This window comes from Bos taurus, chromosome X, assembly GCF_002263795.3.
Source record: "Bos taurus isolate L1 Dominette 01449 registration number 42190680 breed Hereford chromosome X, ARS-UCD2.0, whole genome shotgun sequence".
NCBI classification, from domain to species: Eukaryota; Metazoa; Chordata; class Mammalia; order Artiodactyla; family Bovidae; genus Bos; species Bos taurus.
Genome location: NC_037357.1, coordinates 50,657,720 through 50,678,995, shown reverse-complemented (window position 1 = coordinate 50,678,995; position 21,276 = coordinate 50,657,720). Strand labels below are relative to the sequence as shown.

The window sequence follows — 21,276 nt, the reverse complement described above, 5'->3', positions numbered from 1 at the left end:
ATAACCAAAAGGAGGAGACAGGAAGTATAAAAAGGTGGAGAGCCAAGGAAGTATAAAAAAGGGGAAGCCAAGAAAGTATATAAAGGGGGAAGCCAAGAGAGATTATGAGGACAGCTCCTTTGGGATTGGCCTGTTCCCATGTCTTGGGAGAGTCTGTCTAATAAAAGATCTGTCTGCTTGAGCTAAACTGAGCTGTAACTTGCCTGGTGTTTTAAATCCTTTAGTCCACCATTCCAAATATTTGTTACAATGAGATAAGAACAGAAGAAGAAAAATAAACTGATCTGACACTATAGTGTAGCTTATTAAGTGTACAAAAGTATTATGTCTTTAAAAATGTACTTAGGATGCAGGATACAGGAAGCTTGGGGCTGGTGCACTGGGATGACCCAGAGGGATGGGCTGGGGAGGAAGGTGGGAGGGGGTTTCAGGATGGGGAACACATGTACACCCGTGGTGGATGCATGTTGATGTATGGCAAAACCAAGACAATATTGTAAAGCAAAAAAGAAAAAAAAGAAAAAACAAAACAAAAACAACAAAAAAAAGTTTGTGAATAAAACAAAGTTTTAGCAGTAAAAAAAAAGAAAATGTACTTAGGGACTTCCCTGCTGGTCCAGTGGCTAAGACTGGGCTCCCAATAAAGGGGGCCTAGGTTTGATCTCTGGTCATGGAACTGATCCCACATGCCCCAACTAAAAGTTTGCATGCTGCAACTAAAGATCCTGTGTGCCTCAACTAAGACTTGGCACAACCAAATATTTTTTTTAAATGTGTATGCTTTAATTTAAAAATGTTATTAGTAAAAAATACTAATCATCATTTGAGCTTTCAATGGGTTGTAATGTTTTTGCAATAGTAACATCAAAGATCACAGATCACCATAACGAGTATAATAATAATGAAAAAGTTTGAAATATTGCGAGAATTACCAAGCTGTAATACAGAGACATGAAGTGAGCACATGCTGTTGGAAACGTGGCACCAATAGACTTGCTTGACACAGTTGCCACGAACCTTCATTTTGTGAAAAACTCAATATCTGTGAATCACAATAAAACAAAGCACAATAAAATGAGTTATGCCCGTATTAGAAATATTAAGAAAGGTCACTAAAAGTAAACATGTCAGAATTATTTCCTTTGACAATAACCTGGTAGAAAATATAATCATAAAAGGAATATCATCCCTCCAAAGCAACAAAACCATAAAACACCTAAGAATAAACTTAACAAGTAATGAATATGAACTACCTGAAGAAACATAAAATTTATTGACGATCATAAAGCCTGGCATGCTGCAGTCCATTGGGGTTGCAAAGAGTTGGACACGGCTGTGCAACTAAACAACAACAAGCAAAGGTTGACATGGATAGAAAGACCCAATTTTTAAAGATAGCAGTTCTAAAATTAAAGTGCAGATTCACTGCACTTTAATGAGATTGTTAAAAGTGATTGCTTTCGGAACAATTACTGGTGGAACAGGCATTACAGGGAACTTTCACATTCCACTTTATACATTTCTGCATTGTTTGCACATTAAAAAATATAAAGAATGTGTATAATGTGGGAGAGAGAAAAACAGAGGTTGATTACCACTAAAGGGATATATATTTTTTTTCCTAAGAGAGTACCTCTTAGATTTTTTAAGTCATAAATGATGCCTATCTGATGAGAGTTATGACCCTTCTTTGAACTAAAATGAACACATGCATCCACTTGACTTTGATACAATTGTAGGTAGAGCACAGAGGTGGCCAGTTGAGAACGCCTACTCTACATTTATCAGGACAGTCAGTGGGGAGAGGTGTACATATGGCTGAGGGGGCACCAAGGTGAGTGTGGGCTGTGGGCAGTGACCCAGCAACAAGGCTGGGTTCCCCCTGGATGCCCTGAGGTAAGAAGGCCAGAGGTGAGAGGCCAGCAGGCTGCATCTCTCAGGTCAGGTGGATTCAGCAGACAGAATAAGGAACAAGGACAACTGGGCCACCGTGAATCAGGGCAGGGCAGGGCTGGCAGGCCTGGATGTTTCCCACCCCCCGCAATTGCTTCTTTAGGCTTCATGGAAATCTGCAGGAGTCGGTGGGAACAGCAGTCCCTTCTCTGCATCCCTGAGTTATCTCTGTGGGAATGTGAAGTATGGAGGGAGGAAAGAAGTCTAAGGTGTTTACTCAGGTTGGTCACCTGAGTAAAGTGGCATTTACCACCTTGGTCACCTGTCCATGTATATTTTAAGAGTGAGCAAAGAGAGTCAGGTGCCAGAATGCAGGGGACAAGAAACTCTGGAATATAGGGGAGGTGGGAAGGCATCACCTTCCTCCCTCCCCTCTTGACAAGGCAGGGACAACTTCTCCATCCCTCACACCCTCAACATTTTCAGCCATAGTAGGTGGTAGTTTAGTTGCTAAGTTGAATCCAACTCTTTGCAACCCCATGGACTATAGCCTGCCAGGCTCCTCTGTCCATGGGATTTCCCAGGCAAGAATACTGGAGTGGGTTGCCATTTCCTCCAGGGGATCTTCCCAACCCAGGGATCAAACCTGTGTCTCCTGCATTGGCAGGTGGATTCTCTGCCACTGAGCCACCAGGGAAGCCCTAGTAGATAAAAAGTTAATCTGGGACAGGTATTTAGAAAAGCCATAAAATCACAAGAGGTTCACACAGCAGTCAGTCAAAACTTTGAGGTTATTGAATGTCTTTCTTTCTTTAATCAAACTAGATATGATTGTATTGCTTTTATCAAATTGTAAGTTGACCCAAAATTTGAAAAAGTAAAATAGATCATTTGTTTAAAATGACCAAGATTAGACAACAAGTCATCTTTGTGGACTAATACATAGACCATGTGAAAAATAACAGTTTTCAATTTTAAAACTGTATTATATTTAGAAACTTTCTATATTTAGAAAGCTTCTTTTTGACTGTAACCAGTGGAAACATTTTCCTTGTGTTAGAAATAAATATAATAAAATTAATGAGGCCTTTGGGGTTATTCCCTCACACTTAAATTCTTCTCCACTCAAACAAAAATAGCATAATTTTCTCTATATAGGAATAATGCATTACTGATTTTTTTAAAATGAACAGAAAAGTTTAAGAAAGTAAGCTATTCCCACCGCCCATCTCCTTTTCTGAGATCTTAAATCTAATTTCATAGAGGAGTGTAGGAGAGAAGCTGTTCATTTGAGGCTGGGAAGGGGTGGAGGTGAAGGGAGAGGTGGGTGGACAGGGAGTAGAGGAGAGAAAAATTACTCCTCAAAGAGTAAGAAAAGACCGATGGACATGGGAACAGATGTTGTCTCTGTTAACCAAAGAAAGGCAAATGCCAACTACAAGAGAAGCTACTTCTGGTTTCTGGGATCAGCAGAGGAACATGAGTGGCAGGACCTGCTGTGGAGGGGAAAGAAGGGGGGTGGGCCAGCTCCTGCCGCACTGCTGGTGGGAGTGGTAATTGGGGTCCTGAGCTCACGAGTGACGTGGCTCTCACGTGAGCAGGAGCTAGACATTTGCAGACGTCCTTCTAATCCTGGTCTTCGTTTGGTCCGGTTGCCATCTCCCTTTTACCTCGAAGGCGGGCGGGCTTGTGGCCAGGAGAAGAGGAGGAGGAGGAGGTAACTCTGCTCTGCTGCCAGCAGGTCTATGTGTGGATGGGCTCTTGCCTGGGGGATTCCTGCGGTGCTAGTAGCGGAGGGTGGAGGCTACAGAGGGACACGGCTCGCTTTCTCCACACCCTTGCACTGTTTCCTCGGCATTTCCAAGAACAAAAATGGTGGACACTTGGGAGCCAGATTCCAGGGGACATCCCAGACCAGGAAAGGGGAAACCTGAAACCTTTGACATCCAGGGCCTTGTATCGGGAAGGACCCGTGTTAAGATTCTTGTCCGGTGTGCTGCTCCATCTAGCAACCAGAATCTTGGAGCTGTGCGTCTGTCTTGTCATTCCCCGTGTCTTTCAGTAGGGCGCTGTACCACTCCGAGCAAAGGAATAAAGAATCTGCCCCGAAGCCCAGCAGGTCCGTGTAAAGGTGGGATTGCCCCGCGACTCCTAGAAGGTTGAGGATGGCTGGGCTTCTCGTTCTAACCCGGGCGCATTATTGACTCCCAGTTAGCTCCTTGCTATTTGATACAGGAAATAGGATATGACAACGCGTACAGGAAAAAGAGTTGTCTTTGGGGCCGCGAATGCATTGGGGAGGGGGAATCAGATCTTGGGGTTTTCTTTGGCTCCTCTGGTTATCCGCACTCCTTCGCCCCGCCTCCCCTCTTTCCAGTTGTTCCAAAGGGGTGTGGTTTTTCCTGGGAAAATGGCTGACCGCTGGAGTTGAGACCGAGACTCTGGGCTGGGGGATGGGGTGGATGGACGCCCTTGCTGGAGAAGGCTGCTGTTATCAGAGTCCTGAGAAGTGGGGGTAGGGTGAAAGACCAAAAAGTGAAATCCGTTTGACAACCAGGACCTTGGATTCGGAAAAGCTGGTATTGGGACTGTCTGAAGTCCTATTCTGTCTGCCTAGCCATCCCATCTCTGCCGTGTCGCCTGTCTGTGTCTGTGGATCTTGCGCCTGAAGGCCAGTTCAACCCTAGGAGCAGGAAGAAGAGGAAAATTGCCCTGAAACAGGTAGGTTAGAGTGAAGGTGGTGGCACTATTTAGGGATCCCTGAGGTGGAGAAAGGTGAAGACTGCAAACTCCAGTGGGCCTATGGACGTCCCCCTCATACCCCTCCTTCTCTCTGGACCATTGCAGAGCTTGCAAAAGAAAGCGCTCTGCAGGGAAAGAAGTGGCTGGGAGGATGTAGGTGTCTGCGAGAGTTCTGGGGTGAGAGTGGGGGTAGGGAGGACCTTACTCCAAATTACTCTTCGGTCCCAGAGTTGTCAGTCCTTAGGTTACATGGGGGCGGAAACCTAGACGAGGAAGGAAGGAAATTGCTCCGGAGCAGTGAATGTAATGGGTGGGGGTAGGAGTATCCTGGTACCTCTGAGATGGTGGGGGTGGCGGAGGCCAGGGCGGAGTTCGAGAGTTTTGTGCATTTTACGCCTGTCTGGCTTCTAGATACTCACTGTGGCTCCACCACCATCCATTTTGTTACAGGGAAGGAGTTGTGGCAGTCACCTTCGAAGGCGGTGACTTTTTTCGGGGGAGGGGGTAGGGTGGAGGTTTGGAGGAGGTCGTAGGAGCGGAGTGGGGGGAGGGGTGACGGGTCAAAACAAACTTTCAAATCAAAGCCGCAGCTCAGTGAGGAGGGGAGGGTAACCGAAGATGGGAAACACTGGGCTCCGCAGGACTAGGGCCAGTGATGCCAGAGAGGAACGTGTGTCCCGTCTCGGGTGAGGTTCATCTGTCTGTCCCCTGAGCGCTCAGCTCCACCTTCCCCACCCGCTTTGTACGCATTTTTGCAGGAAATCGGTGTTACTCCAGGCCAGAAATCGAAGGAAGAAACTGCCTGGACCTGTGCGGGTGTATGTGGGGGTGCCTCTGTCCCCGGGACATCTGCAGGGGCAGGGGAGGTAGGGAACTGATTAGTTGTCGTAAATTTAACGTACTGGAGTGGGGTAGTTGAAGAGGACGTTGGAGAATCTGGAGGTGGGGAAACTTCCAAAATTCCTGATTGAAGAAAGGAATCAGTGATCTCACTTTGAGTCCCTGCCATGTCTCTATTTGTTTGGTCTGTTTGTAGGTCTGTAGGTCAGTCTGGCTGCATGCAAAGGCGCAAAAAGGAGGAGACTGAAGCCTTAAATCTTTTATCCTTATGTCCCCAAGTACATGTAGCTGCAGCAGAGCCTGCTGGCTGTAGCTGAAGACTCCGCAGCCCCATCTCCCCCGCATCTCGACTTGGGAGCACTCCTCCAGCCAGAGCAAGTCCTCCAGACACTCCCTGTATCATGGGCCGAACTCGGGAAGCTGGCTGCGTGGCTGCTGGTGTGGTGATCGGGGCTGGAGCCTGCTACTGTGTATACAGGCTGACCTGGGGAAGAGATGAGAACGAGATAATCTGGAACGAGGACGACGATGAGGAGGGGGAATCTCACGATATTTCAGAGACTGGGAAAGGAGCTAAGGCTAATGCTGGGGCGGGGGCTGGAGCCAGACTTCAGGGTGAGTCAAAGGCCAAGGCTGAGGTAGCTGTGGAACTCAAGAGTGGACCTGATGTAAAGGCAGAGGCCCACTCAAAGGCCGAGCGTGGAGGTGGCCTAGAGGCCAAGGCCAAGGCCCTTTTCAGCACCCTGAAGGAACAGGCAAGTGCAAAGGCAGTTAAAGCTGCCAAGTTGGGTACCATCTTTGGGACCAGGGCCCTCGCACCTGGTTTACCCTGCCCAGGAGTCAGGGGTGGAGGCTGCCACCCTGTGAGGAACGGAGCTAGGGCTGGGAGCAAGGCTAGTGGCAAGTCCAAGGGAAGGGCCAGAAATAAGAGCACCAGGACCCCAGCTATGTTATGGCCTGTTCGAAAGGGCAAGTTCAACTTTCCCTATAAAATTGATGATATTCTGGGTGCTACTGACCTTCAAAAGGTCCTTAACATCTTAGAAAGATCTAACGATCCTTTTATTCAAGAAGTAGCCTTGGTCACTCTGGGTAACAATGCAGCATATTCATTTAACCAAAATGCCATTCGTGAATTGGGTGGTCTCCCAATTATTGCAAAACTGATAAAAACGAAAGATCCCATTATTAGGGAAAAGGCATACAATGCCCTTAATAACCTGAGTGTGAATTCGGAAAATCAGGGCAAGATTAAGACATACATCAGTCAAGTGTGTGATGACACCATGATCTGTCGTTTGGACTCAGCTGTGCAGATGGCTGGTCTAAGACTGTTAACCAACATGACTGTGACTAATCATTACCAGCATTTGCTTTCCTATTCTTTTCCAGACTTTTTTGCTTTGTTATTCCTGGGAAATTACTTCACCAAGATTCAGATTATGAAACTAATCATAAACTTTACTGAAAATCCAGCCATGACAAGAGAACTGGTGAGTTGTAAAGTGCCGTCAGAATTGATTTCCCTCTTTAATAAAGAATGGGACAGAGAGATTCTTCTTAATATTCTTACCCTATTTGAGAATATAAATGACAACATAAAAAATGAAGGGCTTGCCTCATCCAGGAAAGAATTCAGCAGAAGTTCACTTTTTTTCTTATTCAAAGAATCTGGAGTGTGTGTCAAGAAAATCAAAGCATTAGCAAATCACAGTGATCTGGTCGTGAAAGTAAAAGTCCTAAAGGTATTGACCAAACTCTAATTGGGAGACTGTCCCAAAAAATATCGAGGAAACTTTTTTAGTTTGCAGTTGGGAACAATGCATTTTGTAAATTCTTTATTTTTCACTGTGCTTATAAGGCAAAGAGATCCTCTCAGCTGCTATTTTGGAATAATGACTATTACATGTCATCAACAGTGATGCCGACTGTGATGGTTTGTTTTAGGCTAGATCATTTTAAGGATGTCAGATGAATAATAGAGCTTGTACAAAGAAAGCATTTATTGATTTTATCTTGCTAACTAGATTGAGATATTTTTACTCTTTACTTAAACTGACAGCAAACTAACCACAAATAAACTATACTTTTGTATTGGTTTACATCTGTTAATCTTGTGTTTCATCAATAAAGTTGTATGTTTTAACCAGCAAAAAATTATCATGTTCTTGAGTTGATGATATATATGGAGAGGCAAGATGTATGGAAACAATATGGTGGTAACAAACCTGGGAGCCTCTAATCATGGCCAGCTCTTTCCTATGGCAGAAACTTATGCAGGCAACAATGCTCTCCTCTGAAGAGGGGATGCTTAAGTAGTGGGCATGAAAGATGGGATAAGAACAGGGCAGAAGAGCATTGGAGGAGGGAGGAATTGTGGGAAGAAAGGCATGGAGGTTGTAACTTTCCAGAGGAGGCTGGCCTGCATGGAATACAAAGTGTGGGGAGGGGAGTGATGGGAAATACAGTCCAGCAGTTGGGGTGAGTCCCATGCATTGAGGACCCCCAATTTCTAAACTGAGATGTCTATGTATTATTCTACACACCCCTGGGAGACACCAAAGCCTTTTGTGACCAGAGGAATGAATGACAGGATGAAAGGGAAATTATGTGACTGACTTGTGTGCAGAATGAGTCAGTTGGCTTAGGGATAGGTGTAGCCACTGGAAATTGCAACATCATATAAGGAATTTATCACCATATTTCAGTCATAGATGCTAAAGGTGTGAAATTTCACTGATGACCATGGGAGTGGTAAGGGGAGGAAGGATGTGAGAGATGCTTTGAGTGAAGAAGTGCTGCAACCTATCCTGGGAACATACAGAAAGGGACAATTTCATTGTAGGGTCCTGAGGGCATTTGACAGAAAAATATCCTCTTTTTTGTCCAACTCTGGTGTCTATGGGAGTGAATACATTAGTTATTACTCTGAAGTTATGAGAAAATAGAATAAATAATTTTTAGTGTTTCTATTAGCTTTTCTTTACAAGGTTAGTTGGGGCAGGGCCTATATGGAACCATCGAGGTGGCTGATGACATCCATACTGGAGATCTACCTCCCTTCCATCCCAGAGTGTGGTGAAGTGTAGGAGGGGCACCTTCAAACTGTACTAGTGGGACCATACTTGATACAAGATCCATCTGGATACATGTTTCAGAAGCTTTCAAGATGTGCATGCTCTTTGACCCAGAGATTGTACCTGTAGAAATTTGTCTTGAAAGAGGCACTTGGCTAAGAAATTAAGGTATGTATATGCATTAAACATTATTTAACTCTTGAAAATGTTGATGGTCAACCACGCTTTTTCACATGGAAAAAATTCAGCATATAATCTTAAGTGGAATAGCCAATTACATTACTATATTCAATTTTTGATAAACATAAAATATTTATATATATTATAATTTCTGAAAGGTTATATACCAAAATTTGAAAAATGGCTATGAGTAACAGGATAATGAATGAGTTTAATATTAAATCTTTTCCTTCATCTATATCAAAATGATTAGCTATATCTCCATCCTGTCACATAATTGCCATTTCTTTTTCTTGGTAAAAACAGTTAAAATGTACTCCATTAGCAATATTAAAGTATATAATACAGTATTACTAACTATAATCACCATGTTATACATTAGATCCCAGAACTTGTTAATCTTATAACTGGAAATTTGCACCCTTTGACCAATATCTCCCCGTTTTCTCCACCCCCCCCCAGGTCCCAGTAAATACCACTCTACTCTCTGAGTTTGTCTTTTTTAGATTCCACATGCAAGTGATATCATACAGCATTTTATTTTACACAGTCTGACATTTCACCTAGCATAAGTGCCCTCAAGTTTTACTGAAGTTGTTGAAGACAGTAAGTTTTCCTTCTTTCTCATAGCTGTGGTATATATACTGCATCTTCTTTATCTATTCATTTGTTGTTGGAAACGTAGATTGTTTTCATATCTTGGCTATTTTGAATAATGCTGCAATGCTCATGGGTGTGCAGATATCTTTTTTAGATCTTGTTTTTATTTTCTTTGGAAATATATCCATAAGTGGATTGCTGGATCACATGACAGTTCTGTTTATCAAATTTAATTTTATCAAATTTAATTTCATACTGTTTCCATAGTGACTGTACCAACTGGCATTTCCACCAGCAGTACACAAGGGTTCCCTTTCTCCATGTCCTCATCAACACTTGTTATCTCTTGTCTTTTTGATGATACCCATTATAACAGGTGTGAGGTGATACTTCGTTGTGGTTTTGATTTCTCTTTCCCTGATGATTAGTAGGTGTTGAGTACCTTTTTGTGTATCTGTTGGCCTAGGAGATTTTAAATAAACTGATACATTCCTCAGAGAAATAGGATCTTTGTTCCCTTCTGAGAGCTGAAAATGTTTCCTCAATTCCATCTCATCAATTTTTACAGCATTGTATGGGTTTAGACATGAAGACATGAAGCATAAGTGTTTCTAAGAGTAGGAGTGGTGGAATTTTGGAAATATACATACATGTTTCTGGATTTAACACATTCCTTATAAATGTTTTTTAAGTGTTCTGTTTTCATTAAAGAAATTCATTGTAAGTATACTCTGTATTTTCAAGTGTCAGTTGGTGACTTGAGAGTCAAATTTTGTGTTTATGTTAAAATATTGTCATGGCACTAAGTAGCGCCACTGTATTCAGTGATCATAAGATGGACATTTCCTTACCCCACCCCCAGTTTTAGTATTTCTGAAGTTATGATAGGTCTTACAGTCTTGTCATAGTTTAAATAAAAGTATTTTTTTCATTCTCAGTAGTATATAAAATAATGATGTATCTAATAATCAAAGGCATCTTAGATCAATGAAATTGTTTCTTGTCAATGAGACTATGCAAAGACATTTAATACACAGAAGATGCATTTGTTTCATGTTAAGTATCACTTTCTACTGATAAGAAATTTTGCAGTAGTTTGAGTTAGGAAACTGGCAGAGGGTTGAGGGGTAGTTAGGAAACTGGCAGAGGGTTGAGGAGTAGTCCTCAGACTCCCCCTACTGAAGGAATGTCTCAATCAAGAGAATCTGATTTAGGTGGAGGCTGCCACCCTGTGAGGAACGGAGCTAGGGCTGAGAGCAAGGCTAGTGGCAAGTCCAAGGGAAGGACCAGAATTAAGAGCACCAGGACTCCAGCTTTGTTATGGCCTGCTCAAAAGGGCAAGTTCAACTTTCCCTATAAAATTGATGATATTCTGGGTGCTACTGACCTTCGAAAGGTCCTTAACACCTTAGAAAGATCTAAAGATCCTTTTATTCAAGAAGTAGCCTTGGTCACTCAGGGTAACAATGCAGCATATTCATTTAACCAAAATGCCATCTGTGAATTGGGTGGTCTCCCAATTATTGCAAAACTGATAAAAATGAAAGATTCCTATTAGGGAAAAGGGAATTAGAATAATATTACTCAAATTTTGTAAGCAGGGTATTTATGTCCAAGACATGCATGTTATAGAAGAAAAGAGGTGGGTAGTACCTAGCATTTGTCAGACACTAGCATTTTATATAATTCCCTCCCACCTCCACCTTAATCTCAATAATCCTGTCAAGTAAATATTATATATTTGCTAAGGAAGAAATGAGATGTAGATAAGTTGGGTAAGATTCCCAAGATGACTCAGCAAGAGGTAGAGGCTGTGGCCTTCCAAACATGAGCAACTGTTTGCTTTAAAATCCTCATTATAGAGCCAAACATCAGTGTAATGCCTCCATAGATACCCAGCACAAAACTCCTCTTGATGAAGACAGAGATGGAGATGAGGTTCTGTATATTGATTATATAACTTTGTAGATATCCACACAGCAAAATGTAGAAGAAAGAATAAAGTCTTAGAAGTTGCCTATAGGTGAGGCTTGGGTGGGTAAGAAACAAAGATACTGATATGTATATTACTGCTCCTATGTGTCAGGTATGGTGAATAGTTGGAGATTGGAGTAAATAATAAAAAACTTCTATATTGATAACTTGAACTTGTAGTGCTGAGTGACTTTTCGACCTGGGGTGGCAATGAGGTGAAGTTGGGTAATAAAAAGCCACCCTGCAGCAGGGGCACAGGCCTGACTAGTGTCCTTCTGCTCCGCAGGTCTCTTTTCTCATCCTCTCCTCCCTTCCCATTCTCCTTCCCTTTCCCTCCTTCACACTTTTCTCTTATTTCCTCCTCCGAGAGACCATTGACAGTAGTCTCTTTGTGCTTCTGTGTCTTTTGGGGGTGATCGTTTCATCTCCATGACACCAGGTCATGCACCAGTGGGCATTTGATACAGAATGATAATTGTCGTTGCTGTGGTGACAAGATGACCCTGGGTATGTATGGCTGGATGCCAAGACTTTTCGGACCGTTGTTGAACAGAAACTGAGAAAGCACCGGTCTTAGTGTGGAACAGCCCTATGTGCATTGCATGAATTTTGATGTCCCATACCTGGTGTTATTTGAAACTGAGTCACCCGGACTTTGGGAAGTGCTGTGTGAGACAGATGTGTGACTGCCTGGTCCAGGGAAGACACAGGGCCAGCCCAGCCACACTCTGATGTCCTGATGCTTTCACATCAGAGGTTGCCACTCAAACATTTTGGGAAGGGCACCCTTCTAGTATAGTAGCCGTGATTGTGGCAGCTCATGGGGGCAGGGAGGAGCCAGTGTCCTTTCTTTAGAAAGGATGGCAGTTTCTTGGAAACTGAAGAAATATAAACTCAGGATATTCTGCTATTTTGGTTTTTATCTCATCCAATGATTTTAGTGGAAACAGTGGCAGATTTTATTTTCTTGTGCTCCAAAATCACTACGGATGGTGACTGCAGCCACAAAATTAAAAGGCACCTGCTCCTTGGAAGAAAAGCTATGACCAACCTAGTCAGCACATTTAAAAGCTTTGCTGACATCACTTTGCTGACAAATGTCCATATAGTCAAAGCTATGGTTTTTCCAGTAGTCATGTATGGATGTGAGAGTTGGACCATAAAGAAGGCTGAGTGCCAAAGAATTGATACTTTTGAAGTGTGGTCCTGGAGAAGATTCATGAAAGTCCCATGGACAGCAAGAAGATCAAACCAGTCACTACTAAAGGAAATCAACCCCGAATATTCACTGGAAGGACTGATGCTGACACTGAAGTTCCAATACTTTGGCCACCTGATACGAAGAGCTGACTCATTGAAAAAGACCCTGATGCTGGGAAAGACCAAGGGCAGGAGGAGATGTGGAAGAAGAGAGGATGAGATGGTTAGATAGCATCACCAACTCTATGAACATGCATTTGAGCAAACTCCAGAAGATAGTGAAGGACAGGGAAGTCTGGCATGCTGCAGCCCATGGGGTTGCAAACAGTTGGACATGACTTAGTGACAGACCAACATCAATGATTTTAGGAATTTGAGTGGATCTATTCCAGTCAAGTGTGTTCAAAGGCAATTTTACAAAGATGGAGTATAGTTCTCTTATAAATTGTCACCCAAAGCATAATATTTCAAGGCTCAGGAAACTGGTTTTCTATTTTTAAATTCATATTTTACTTGCTTTGTTTCAAAAGAGATTCTAAGTGTAGATTTAGCAAATTGATGTGGTTCAGGGAAATTTTGTGTTTATGCCTGTGGTTAATTTCTCTGCTGTATTCTCTTGAGACTGGTTTTGTGAAGAATGATTATGACTATTTTCTATGCTAACATTTTACATTCATTCTTCATCATAGCCCAGACCGAAGTTTTTTTTCCTGATTTCTCTGTTCAAACTGTGGCTCTTCTTGCTTTTAAACCAGAACTATCATGCTGCCATCTCCGGGTGCAGAAGACTAGGATATTGACCCCTGAGGAGCGGTATCAAGCAGGATAACACATATTTACTTTCAGAGATATGTATCTCCATGTGTCCCTCCTTTTCCCTGTCCACTGTGTCCTTCTCAGGCCTTGTGTTAAGGGCTTGGGCATTGTTGGGTTTGGGGATAAACCTGAGGGGAGGGAGGGAGTGGGAAAGAAGCCTTACTGGGGGTAGCTTCATTCTAACAGGTTCATGTCAAAGGAATTTGATCCAGCACTGACAGTGGGCTAAGTGTAACTCTTTGACCCTTGTTGACCATTTACATTTTAAAAAGTGAGAGAGTAAGTGTAGTACAAATATCTTTGGGCATTAGAACCTTCTGTTATAGAGTATTTCTAAGTTTGCACATGGACATAACGTTATTAAATTGGGTGGATTTTCATTTTGAAAAAAAAAAAAAAGAGAGTGAGAGTCTATGTTACTCTAAGAAATGTAATTACCAAGTAGAACAGATTCTTAGTGTTGGTTGCTCAGAATATTCTGTCCCTAAGATTGATGTACATCAGGAACCACATTATCATCAGAAGGTTGTTTATTTAGTGCTCAGGGAATTGGGGCGAGCTGACTTACCTAGATGTTAGTGCTGTCAAAATAGATTGATATCTAATTCATTTGGTGTTATTCTTTTTTTCCCTTTATAGGTGAACACCTATAGGTGATCTAATTTTTCATGTTTTCCCTTTCTGGCTTCTGGGTTTTTTTTCATTCTGAGGAAAGTCTTTCCTACCTCTAAGTTATAAAAATAAACTATAATACATCTTGATATTTAGTAGTATAAATCTTTTTTTTTTTTTTCAGGATTCTCTTATTCTTGGCTCTTTGTGTTTCCATATAGATTTTAAAAATTAACTTGCCAATTTATGCACACACAGACACGGACACAGGCACACACTGCAGCTGTTTGGATTTTAACTGGGATTGCAATTAATCTAGAAATCAATTTAGAAAGAATTAACATATTTACAGGGGCTTCCCAGATGGCACTATTAGTAAAGAACCAGCCTGCCGATTCAGGAGATGTTAGAGACACGGGTTCGGTCCCTGGGTCTGGAAGATCCCCTGGAAGAGGCCATGGCAACCCACTCCTATATTCTTGCCTGGAGAATCCCATGGACAGAGGAGCCTGTGGGGCTACAGCTCATAGGGTGGCAAAGAGTTGGATACTACTGAAGTGACTTAGCACGAACCAGAACATATTTACAATATTGAGTTCTCCAATCCATTAACATGATATATTCCTTCCTTTAATTATGTCTTCTTTAACATCTTTCAATAATGTCTGAACTTCCATCTTCAGTCTTCCAGGTATTTTGTTTGAATTATTAATATTTCTAAGACTTGGTAGTTTTTCAATGCTATTTCTAAGTGACTTAGTTTTTAGAATTTCATTTTCTGATTTCTTGCTGCTGATATAGGAATAGAGCTGATTGTAAAAACCATACTGACATTGTGTTGCGTGATCTTGTTGAAATAATTTAATTTTAATAGTTCATAGATTCTTTTTTGTTTTCTACATATGTAATACTTTTGTATGCAAATAGTCTTCCTTCTTCTTCAGTTTTCTTGAACTTGCATTTCTTTTTCTTCCCTTGTTGCACTGCATAGAATCCTCAGGACGGTAATGAATAAAAGTGGTGATAGTGGCCATCCTTTTCTTGTTATGCATCGCAGGTGGAAGCTCCTGATACTTTAACATTAACTATGATATTTGTTCCTTTGTTTTTGTAGGTAGTTTTTAATCAAATTATGGAAGCTTCTTTTTTATTTCCTGATGGCTAAAAGTTTAAAAACTGTTTTTAATGGAAGTACAGTTAATTTACAATATTGTGTTAGTTTCAGGTGCATAGCAAAGTGATTTGGGTATTTTATATATATATGCATATATATATGCAATTCTTTTCATCAGCTATTTGGTTCTTCTTTATTTTTCTACCTCTTTGTTGAAATTCTCACTGTGCTCATCCTTCTCCAGAGTTCAGTGAGTATCTTTATAAGCATTACCTTGAATGCTTTATCAGATAGATTGCTTATCTTTACTTCTTCTGGGGCTTTGTCTTATTCCTTCATTTGGATCATATTCCTCTGCCTCTTCATTTTGTCTAACTGTTCTGTTTATTTCTATATATTCAGTAGGTCAGTTATGTTTCCCAATCTTGGAGAAGTGGCCATATGTAGGAGATGTCCTATAGATCACAGCAGTGCATTCTTCTCTGGTCACCAGAATTATATGCTCTAGGGTTACCCCATATAAGGGGCTTCCCTGGTAGCTCAGCTGGTAAGGAATCTGCCTGCAATGCAGGAGACCATGGTTTGATTCCTGGGTCGGGAAGATCCCCTGGAGAAGGAATAGGCTTTCCATTCCAGTATTCTTGGGTTTCCCTGGTAGCTCAAACAGTAAAGAATCTGCTTGCAATGTGGGAGACCTGGGTTTGATCCCTGTGTTGGGAATGAACTACTTGGACCCTTCTGTTGTGATAGGGTTGCCTATTGTGGGCATGCTGATAGGTAGGGCTGGCTCCTGGTCTGGTTGACTACCACTCTCTGCCTCTTATGGTGGCTGTCAACCCACTGGAAGGTGGGGCTGGGTCTTGGTGCAGCTGAGCGCATGCCTGAGGGTTTCCAGGGCTGGTGCCAACCAATTAGTAGCTGAGGCCAGGTTCGCAAATAGATGGCTGCTCAGCTTGTGGTGTCCCAGGACTTGGGCTTGTCTGCTGGTGGTGAGTAAGCCCCTGGTACTAATAGGCTAGAGAGTGAAAGTGAAGTTGCTCAGTCGTGTCCGACTCTTTGCGACCCCATGGACTGTAGCCTACCAGGTTCCACCATCCATGGGATTTTCCAGGCAAGAATACTGGAGTGGGTTGCCATTGTCTGGAGGACTCCAAAATGGTCCTCATTAGCATCAGTGCTCTCATAGGAGAAAGAACTCCCCAAACAGCTGCACAAGTTTTAAGAGCAGAATCTTTGTTCCTATAGCTCTCAGGCTCTTCTGTTTGCAAGCCTCATTGGCCTTAAAAGTCAGACATTCTGGAGGCTCCTCTTCCTGACACATGACCCCCAGGCTGGGGAGCCCAATATGGGGCTCAGATCCTCTGCTCCTTGCAGGGAACATCTGTGATTGTGTATATCCTTCCATTTGTGGGTCACCTACCCAGGGACGTGAGTTTTGGCTGTATTGTGTGTCTTCCCCTCCTACCCATCTCATTGTGGTTCCTTCTTTGTATCTTCAATTGTGGAAACTATTTTATGTTAGTCTTCAGGTCATTCTCATTGATATTTGCGCTCTAAAGGCTGTAATTTTGATGCTCCCTTGGGAGGAGGTGAGTTCACAGGTGAGTGCCACAATCCTACTATCTTGGCCATAGCTGTCCTCTTTCTTATTTTCTAATACAGGTTTCCCCTGCTGTCCAAAAGTAGAGTGTTCATGTGAAACCTTTCACAAGCCAAAATGGCTTAAAGTGAAGACCAATTATCTTAGGATAAATATTATTATGATTAATGGACACACAAAATAGATTGAGATAAAGCCTCTGTACTATGGCACAGTGCAAAGCTATGGCAGCTCGATGCTGAGATGATGAGTGTAGTTCACAGGGAAGGAGCTTGGCAGTGAATGCTGCTCTCACTGCTTGGGGTAAATGCTGCTTCCATAATAGCTCAGCTTGCTGCAAAACAAATGCTGAATGCTATTTCCTCTTTTCACCTTTTCCATAAAAGCAAAAATTGCCTTTGGATTTCTTTCAGTTAGCAAAAACAAGTATTAATGTAGGTCTTTTGTAAAACAAAAACAAAAACCACAAGTACTATAAAGCAAACCTTAAAAAGCAGGGGAAATTTGTATATGCATTAAATTCCATAAATTTCCGCTAAGCACCGTTTTCATTGGATACCATACATTTTGATAAGTTGTATTTTCATTTTCAGTTATTTCAAAATGTTTAAAATATTCTTTTCAGACTTCTTCTTTGACCCATGTTTTAGGAGTGTATTTGTTTAATCTTCAAATATTTTGAGATTTTGCATCTTTCTGTTATTGATTTCTAGTTTAATTCCATGTGGTCTGAGAGAATACTTTGTATGCTTTCTACTCTTTTGAACTTGTTAAGGTGTGTTTTATGGCCTAAAATGTGGTCCTTCTTGGTTAATATTTTATGTGAGCCTGAGAAGTATGTGTATTTTTTGCTGTTGTTGGATTAAATATTCTACAAATGTTAATTATATCCAGTTGATTAATGGTGCTTTTTTTTCTCCCTTTACATGAGACAGGAAGTCTAGATGGAGCTGGAGCCAGCAAGTTGCCCTTCCCCTAGGTCAGATAAAGCCCTGGTAAAATAGTTTCCCTTTCAGGATAGCCTTTGTTATGGAGAACATTTTGGATGTATTTCAAAATGGTTATTTTTCCCCTGGGTATAATTCAAAATGGTTATTTTCCCCTCCCCCTGACAGAAACAAGAGGGAAATTTTCTCTGATCTTTGTTATGATAACCTGTTGGGTTCCTTCAGATAAAAAAATAATGGAAATGTGATGACCCTCCCAAAAGTATCCCCACCCCTAGATTTTTAACTCTTAAGCTAGTCCAAATCCATTCTCTAGCAATTCAAAACGACCGTTTAAGATGTTCTGACCAGTTACTGGCTCCTGAGCTTTCTGCTTCAAGTAATCTCTTTGTAACTGTGATTCTTCCTGTATCTCCAGACTTTGGGGGTGTTGTTTTGCCCTGTGAGCTCAATTATCTGATGTATCTTAGAAAAGTTGTTGATTTCCTGTTTATTCAACATTTTTCTTATTATAAGAAGAGTAACGAGGACTTTCAAACATTTTATATGTTGGAGTTGAAACTGAAGGTCACTGTTACATTTTTTACTTTGAGAATTTCCGTTTGATTCTTTTCCCACCACATTTCAATTCTTGGGTGAAATTCTCTTTCTTGTTCTTGGTTTTCTTAAACATATTTATTACAATTCCTTTAAAGTCTATGCCTGATACCTCTAATAGCTTAATCTTCTATAGGTCCATTTCTATTGTTTATTTCCTTTTCTCCTTTAAAAATTTGTCTGTAGTATCTCTTGGTATGCTTTTATTTGAGTGCTAAACATTATGAATGAAAAATTCTAGAAAAAATAGGTGAGTTTTTCATGATTTGAAAAAGATTTGCTTTGACTTTGGGAACGCAGTATAAGAGTAAATTATCAATACTGTAAGCATCAAGAGTTGAACTAATTTGAGGTTGGACTTTATTTATCTTTCTTTATATTATATATACATTTAACTGACATATAATTAACTTGCAATGTTTCAGGTGCACAGCAAGGTGACTCAGTTATACATATACACATATATTATTTTTCAGATTATTTTCCATTATCAGTTAGTTCAGTTCAGTCACTCAGTCGTGTCTGACTCTTTGCGACCCCATGAACTGCAGCACGCCAGGCCTCCCTGTCCGTCACCAACTCCCGGAGTTCACTCAAACTCACGTCCATCGAGTCGGTGATGCCATCCAGCCATCTCATCCTCTGTCCCCTTCTCTTCCTGCCCCCAATCCCTCCCATCATCAGGGTCTTTTCCAATGAGTCAACTCTTCGCATGAGGTGGCCAAAGTACTGGAGTTTCAGCTTCAGCATCATTCCTTCCAAAGAAATCCTAGGACTGATCTCCTTTAGAATGGACTGGTTAGATCTCCTTGCAGTCCAAGGGACTCTCAAGAGTCTTCTCCAACACCACAGTTCAAAAGCATCAATTCTTCGGTGCTCAGCTTTCTTCACAGTCCAACTCTCACATCCATACATGACTACTGGAAAAACCATAGCCTTGACTAGGTGGACCTTGGTTGCCAAATAACGTCTCTGCTTTTGAATATGCTATCTAGGTTGGTCATAACTTTCCTTCCAAGGAGTAAGCGTCTTTTAATTTCATGGCTGCAATCACCATCTGCAGTGATTTTGGACCCCCCCAAAATAAAGTTTCTCACTGTTTCCACTGTTTCCCATTCTATTTGCCATGAAGTGATGGGACCAGATGCCATGATCTTCGTTTTCTGAATGTTGAGCTTTTAGCCAACTTTTTCACTCTCCTCTTTCACTTTCATCAAGAGGCTCATTAGTTCTTCTTCGCTTTCTGCCATAAGGGTGGTGTCATCTGCATATCTGAGGTTATTGATATTTCTCCCTGAAATCTTGATTTCAGCTTGTGCTTCATCCAGCCCAGGGTTTCTCATGATGTACTCTGCATATAAGTTAAATAAGCAGGGTGACAATATACAGCCGTGACGTACTCCTTTCCTGATTTGGAACCAGTCTGTTGTTCCATGTCCAGTTCTAACTGTTGCTTCCTGACCTGCATATAGGTTTCTCAAGAGGCAGGTCAGATGGTCTGGTATTCCCATCTCTTTCAGGATTTTCCTCAGTTTATTGTGATCCACACAGTCAAAGGCTTTGCATAGTCAATAAAGCAGAAGTAGATGTTTTTCTGGAACTCTCTTGCTTTTTTGATGACCCAGTGGATGTTGGCAATTTGATCTCTGGTTCCTCGGCCTTTTCTAAAACCAGCTTGAACATCTGGAAGTTTATGGTTCACATATTGCTAAAGCCTGGCTTGGAGAATTTTGAGCATTACTTTACTAGCGTGTGAGATGAGTGCAATTGTGTGGCAGTTTGAGCATTCTTTGGCATTGCCTGTCTTTGGGATTGGAATGAAAACTGACCTTTTCCAGTCCTGTGGCCACTGCTGAGTTTTCCAAATTTGCTGGTATATTGAGTGCAGCACTTTCACAGCATCATCTTCTAGGATTTGAAATAGCTCAACTGGACTTCCATCACCTCCATTAGCTTTGTTCATAGTGATGCTTTCTAAGGCCCATTTGACTTCACATTCCAGGATGTCTGGCTCTAGGTCAGTGATCACACCATCATGATCATCTGGGTCATGAAGATCTTTTTTGTATAGTTCTTCTGTGTATTCTTGCCACCTCTTAATATCTTCTGCTTCTGTTAGATCCATTCCATTTCTGTCCTTTATTGTGCCCATCTTTGCATTAAATGTTCCCTTGGTATCTCTAATTTTCTTGAAGAGATCTCTAGTCTTTCCCATTCTGTTATTTTCCTCTATTTCTTTGCATTGATCACTGAGGAAGGCTTTCTTATCTCTTCTTGCTATTCTTTGGAACTCTGCATTCAGATGCTTATATCTTTACTGTTCTCCTTTGCTTTTCGCTTCTCTTCTTTTCACAGCTATTTGTAAGGCCTCCCCAGACAGCCATTTTGCTTTTTTGCCTTTCTTTTCCGTGGGGATGGTCTTGATCCCTGTCTCCTGTACAATGTCATGAACGTCAGTCCATAGTTCATCAGGCACTCTATCAGATCTAGTCCTTTAAATCTATTTTTCACTTCCACTGTATAATCATAAGGGATTTGATTTAGGTTATACCTGAATGGTCTAGTGGTTTTCCATACTTTCTTCAATTTAAGTCTGAATTTGGCAATAAGGAGTTCATGATCTGAGCCGCAGACAGCTCCCGGTCTTGTTTTTGCTGACTGTATAGAGCTTCTCCATCTTTGGCTACAAAGAATATAATCCATCTGATTTCGGTTTTGATCATCTGGTGATGTCCATGTGTAGAGTCTTCTCTTGTGTTGTTGGAAGAGGGTGTTTGCTATGACCAGTGCGTTCTCTTGGCAGAACTCTATTAGCCTTTGCCCTGCTTTATTCCATATTCCAAGGCCAAATTTGCCTGTTACCCCAGGTGTTTCTTGACTTCCTACTTTTGAATTCCAGACCCCTATAATGAACAGGACATCTTTTTTGGGGGGTTAGTTCTAAAAGGTCTTGTAGGTCTTCATAGAACTTTTCAACTTCAGCTTCTTCAGCGTTACTGGTCGGGGCATAGACTTGGATTACTGTGATATTGAATGCTTTGCCTTGGAAACAAACAGAGATCATTCTGTCATTTTTGAGATTGC

At 41.6% G+C, this 21,276-nt stretch overlaps 1 protein-coding gene across 19 annotated transcripts; it reads left to right on the top strand.

Moving 5' to 3' along the window:
• Positions 1-3,205: 3,205 nt before the first annotated feature.
• On the top strand, positions 3,206-7,632 carry ARMCX1 (armadillo repeat containing X-linked 1). 19 transcript variants are annotated; one of them, XM_010821657.4, is made up of 5 exons: positions 3,206-3,610; positions 3,903-4,012; positions 4,511-4,614; positions 5,394-5,501; positions 5,672-5,863. In XM_010821657.4, exons 1-5 carry the CDS (start codon positions 3,276-3,278, stop codon positions 5,720-5,722), a joined length of 708 nt encoding a protein of 235 aa, XP_010819959.1. In that variant the 5' UTR covers positions 3,206-3,275; the 3' UTR covers positions 5,723-5,863. The 19 variants fall into 19 exon arrangements, with proteins under 19 accessions (XP_010819959.1, XP_024843571.1, XP_010819962.1 ...); XM_059883303.1 differs by having other exon boundaries at positions 3,213-3,610; positions 4,451-4,614; XM_024987800.2 differs by having other exon boundaries at positions 3,213-3,610; positions 3,903-4,024; positions 4,451-4,614.
• The last annotated feature ends 13,644 nt before the right edge of the window (positions 7,633-21,276 follow it).

What these genes read in the sequence shown, in the direction of transcription:
- ARMCX1 (XM_005227778.5), top strand. Translation starts at nt 5,877, where the DNA reads ATGGGCCGAACTCGGGAAGCTGGCTGCGTGGCTGCTGGTGTGGTGATC.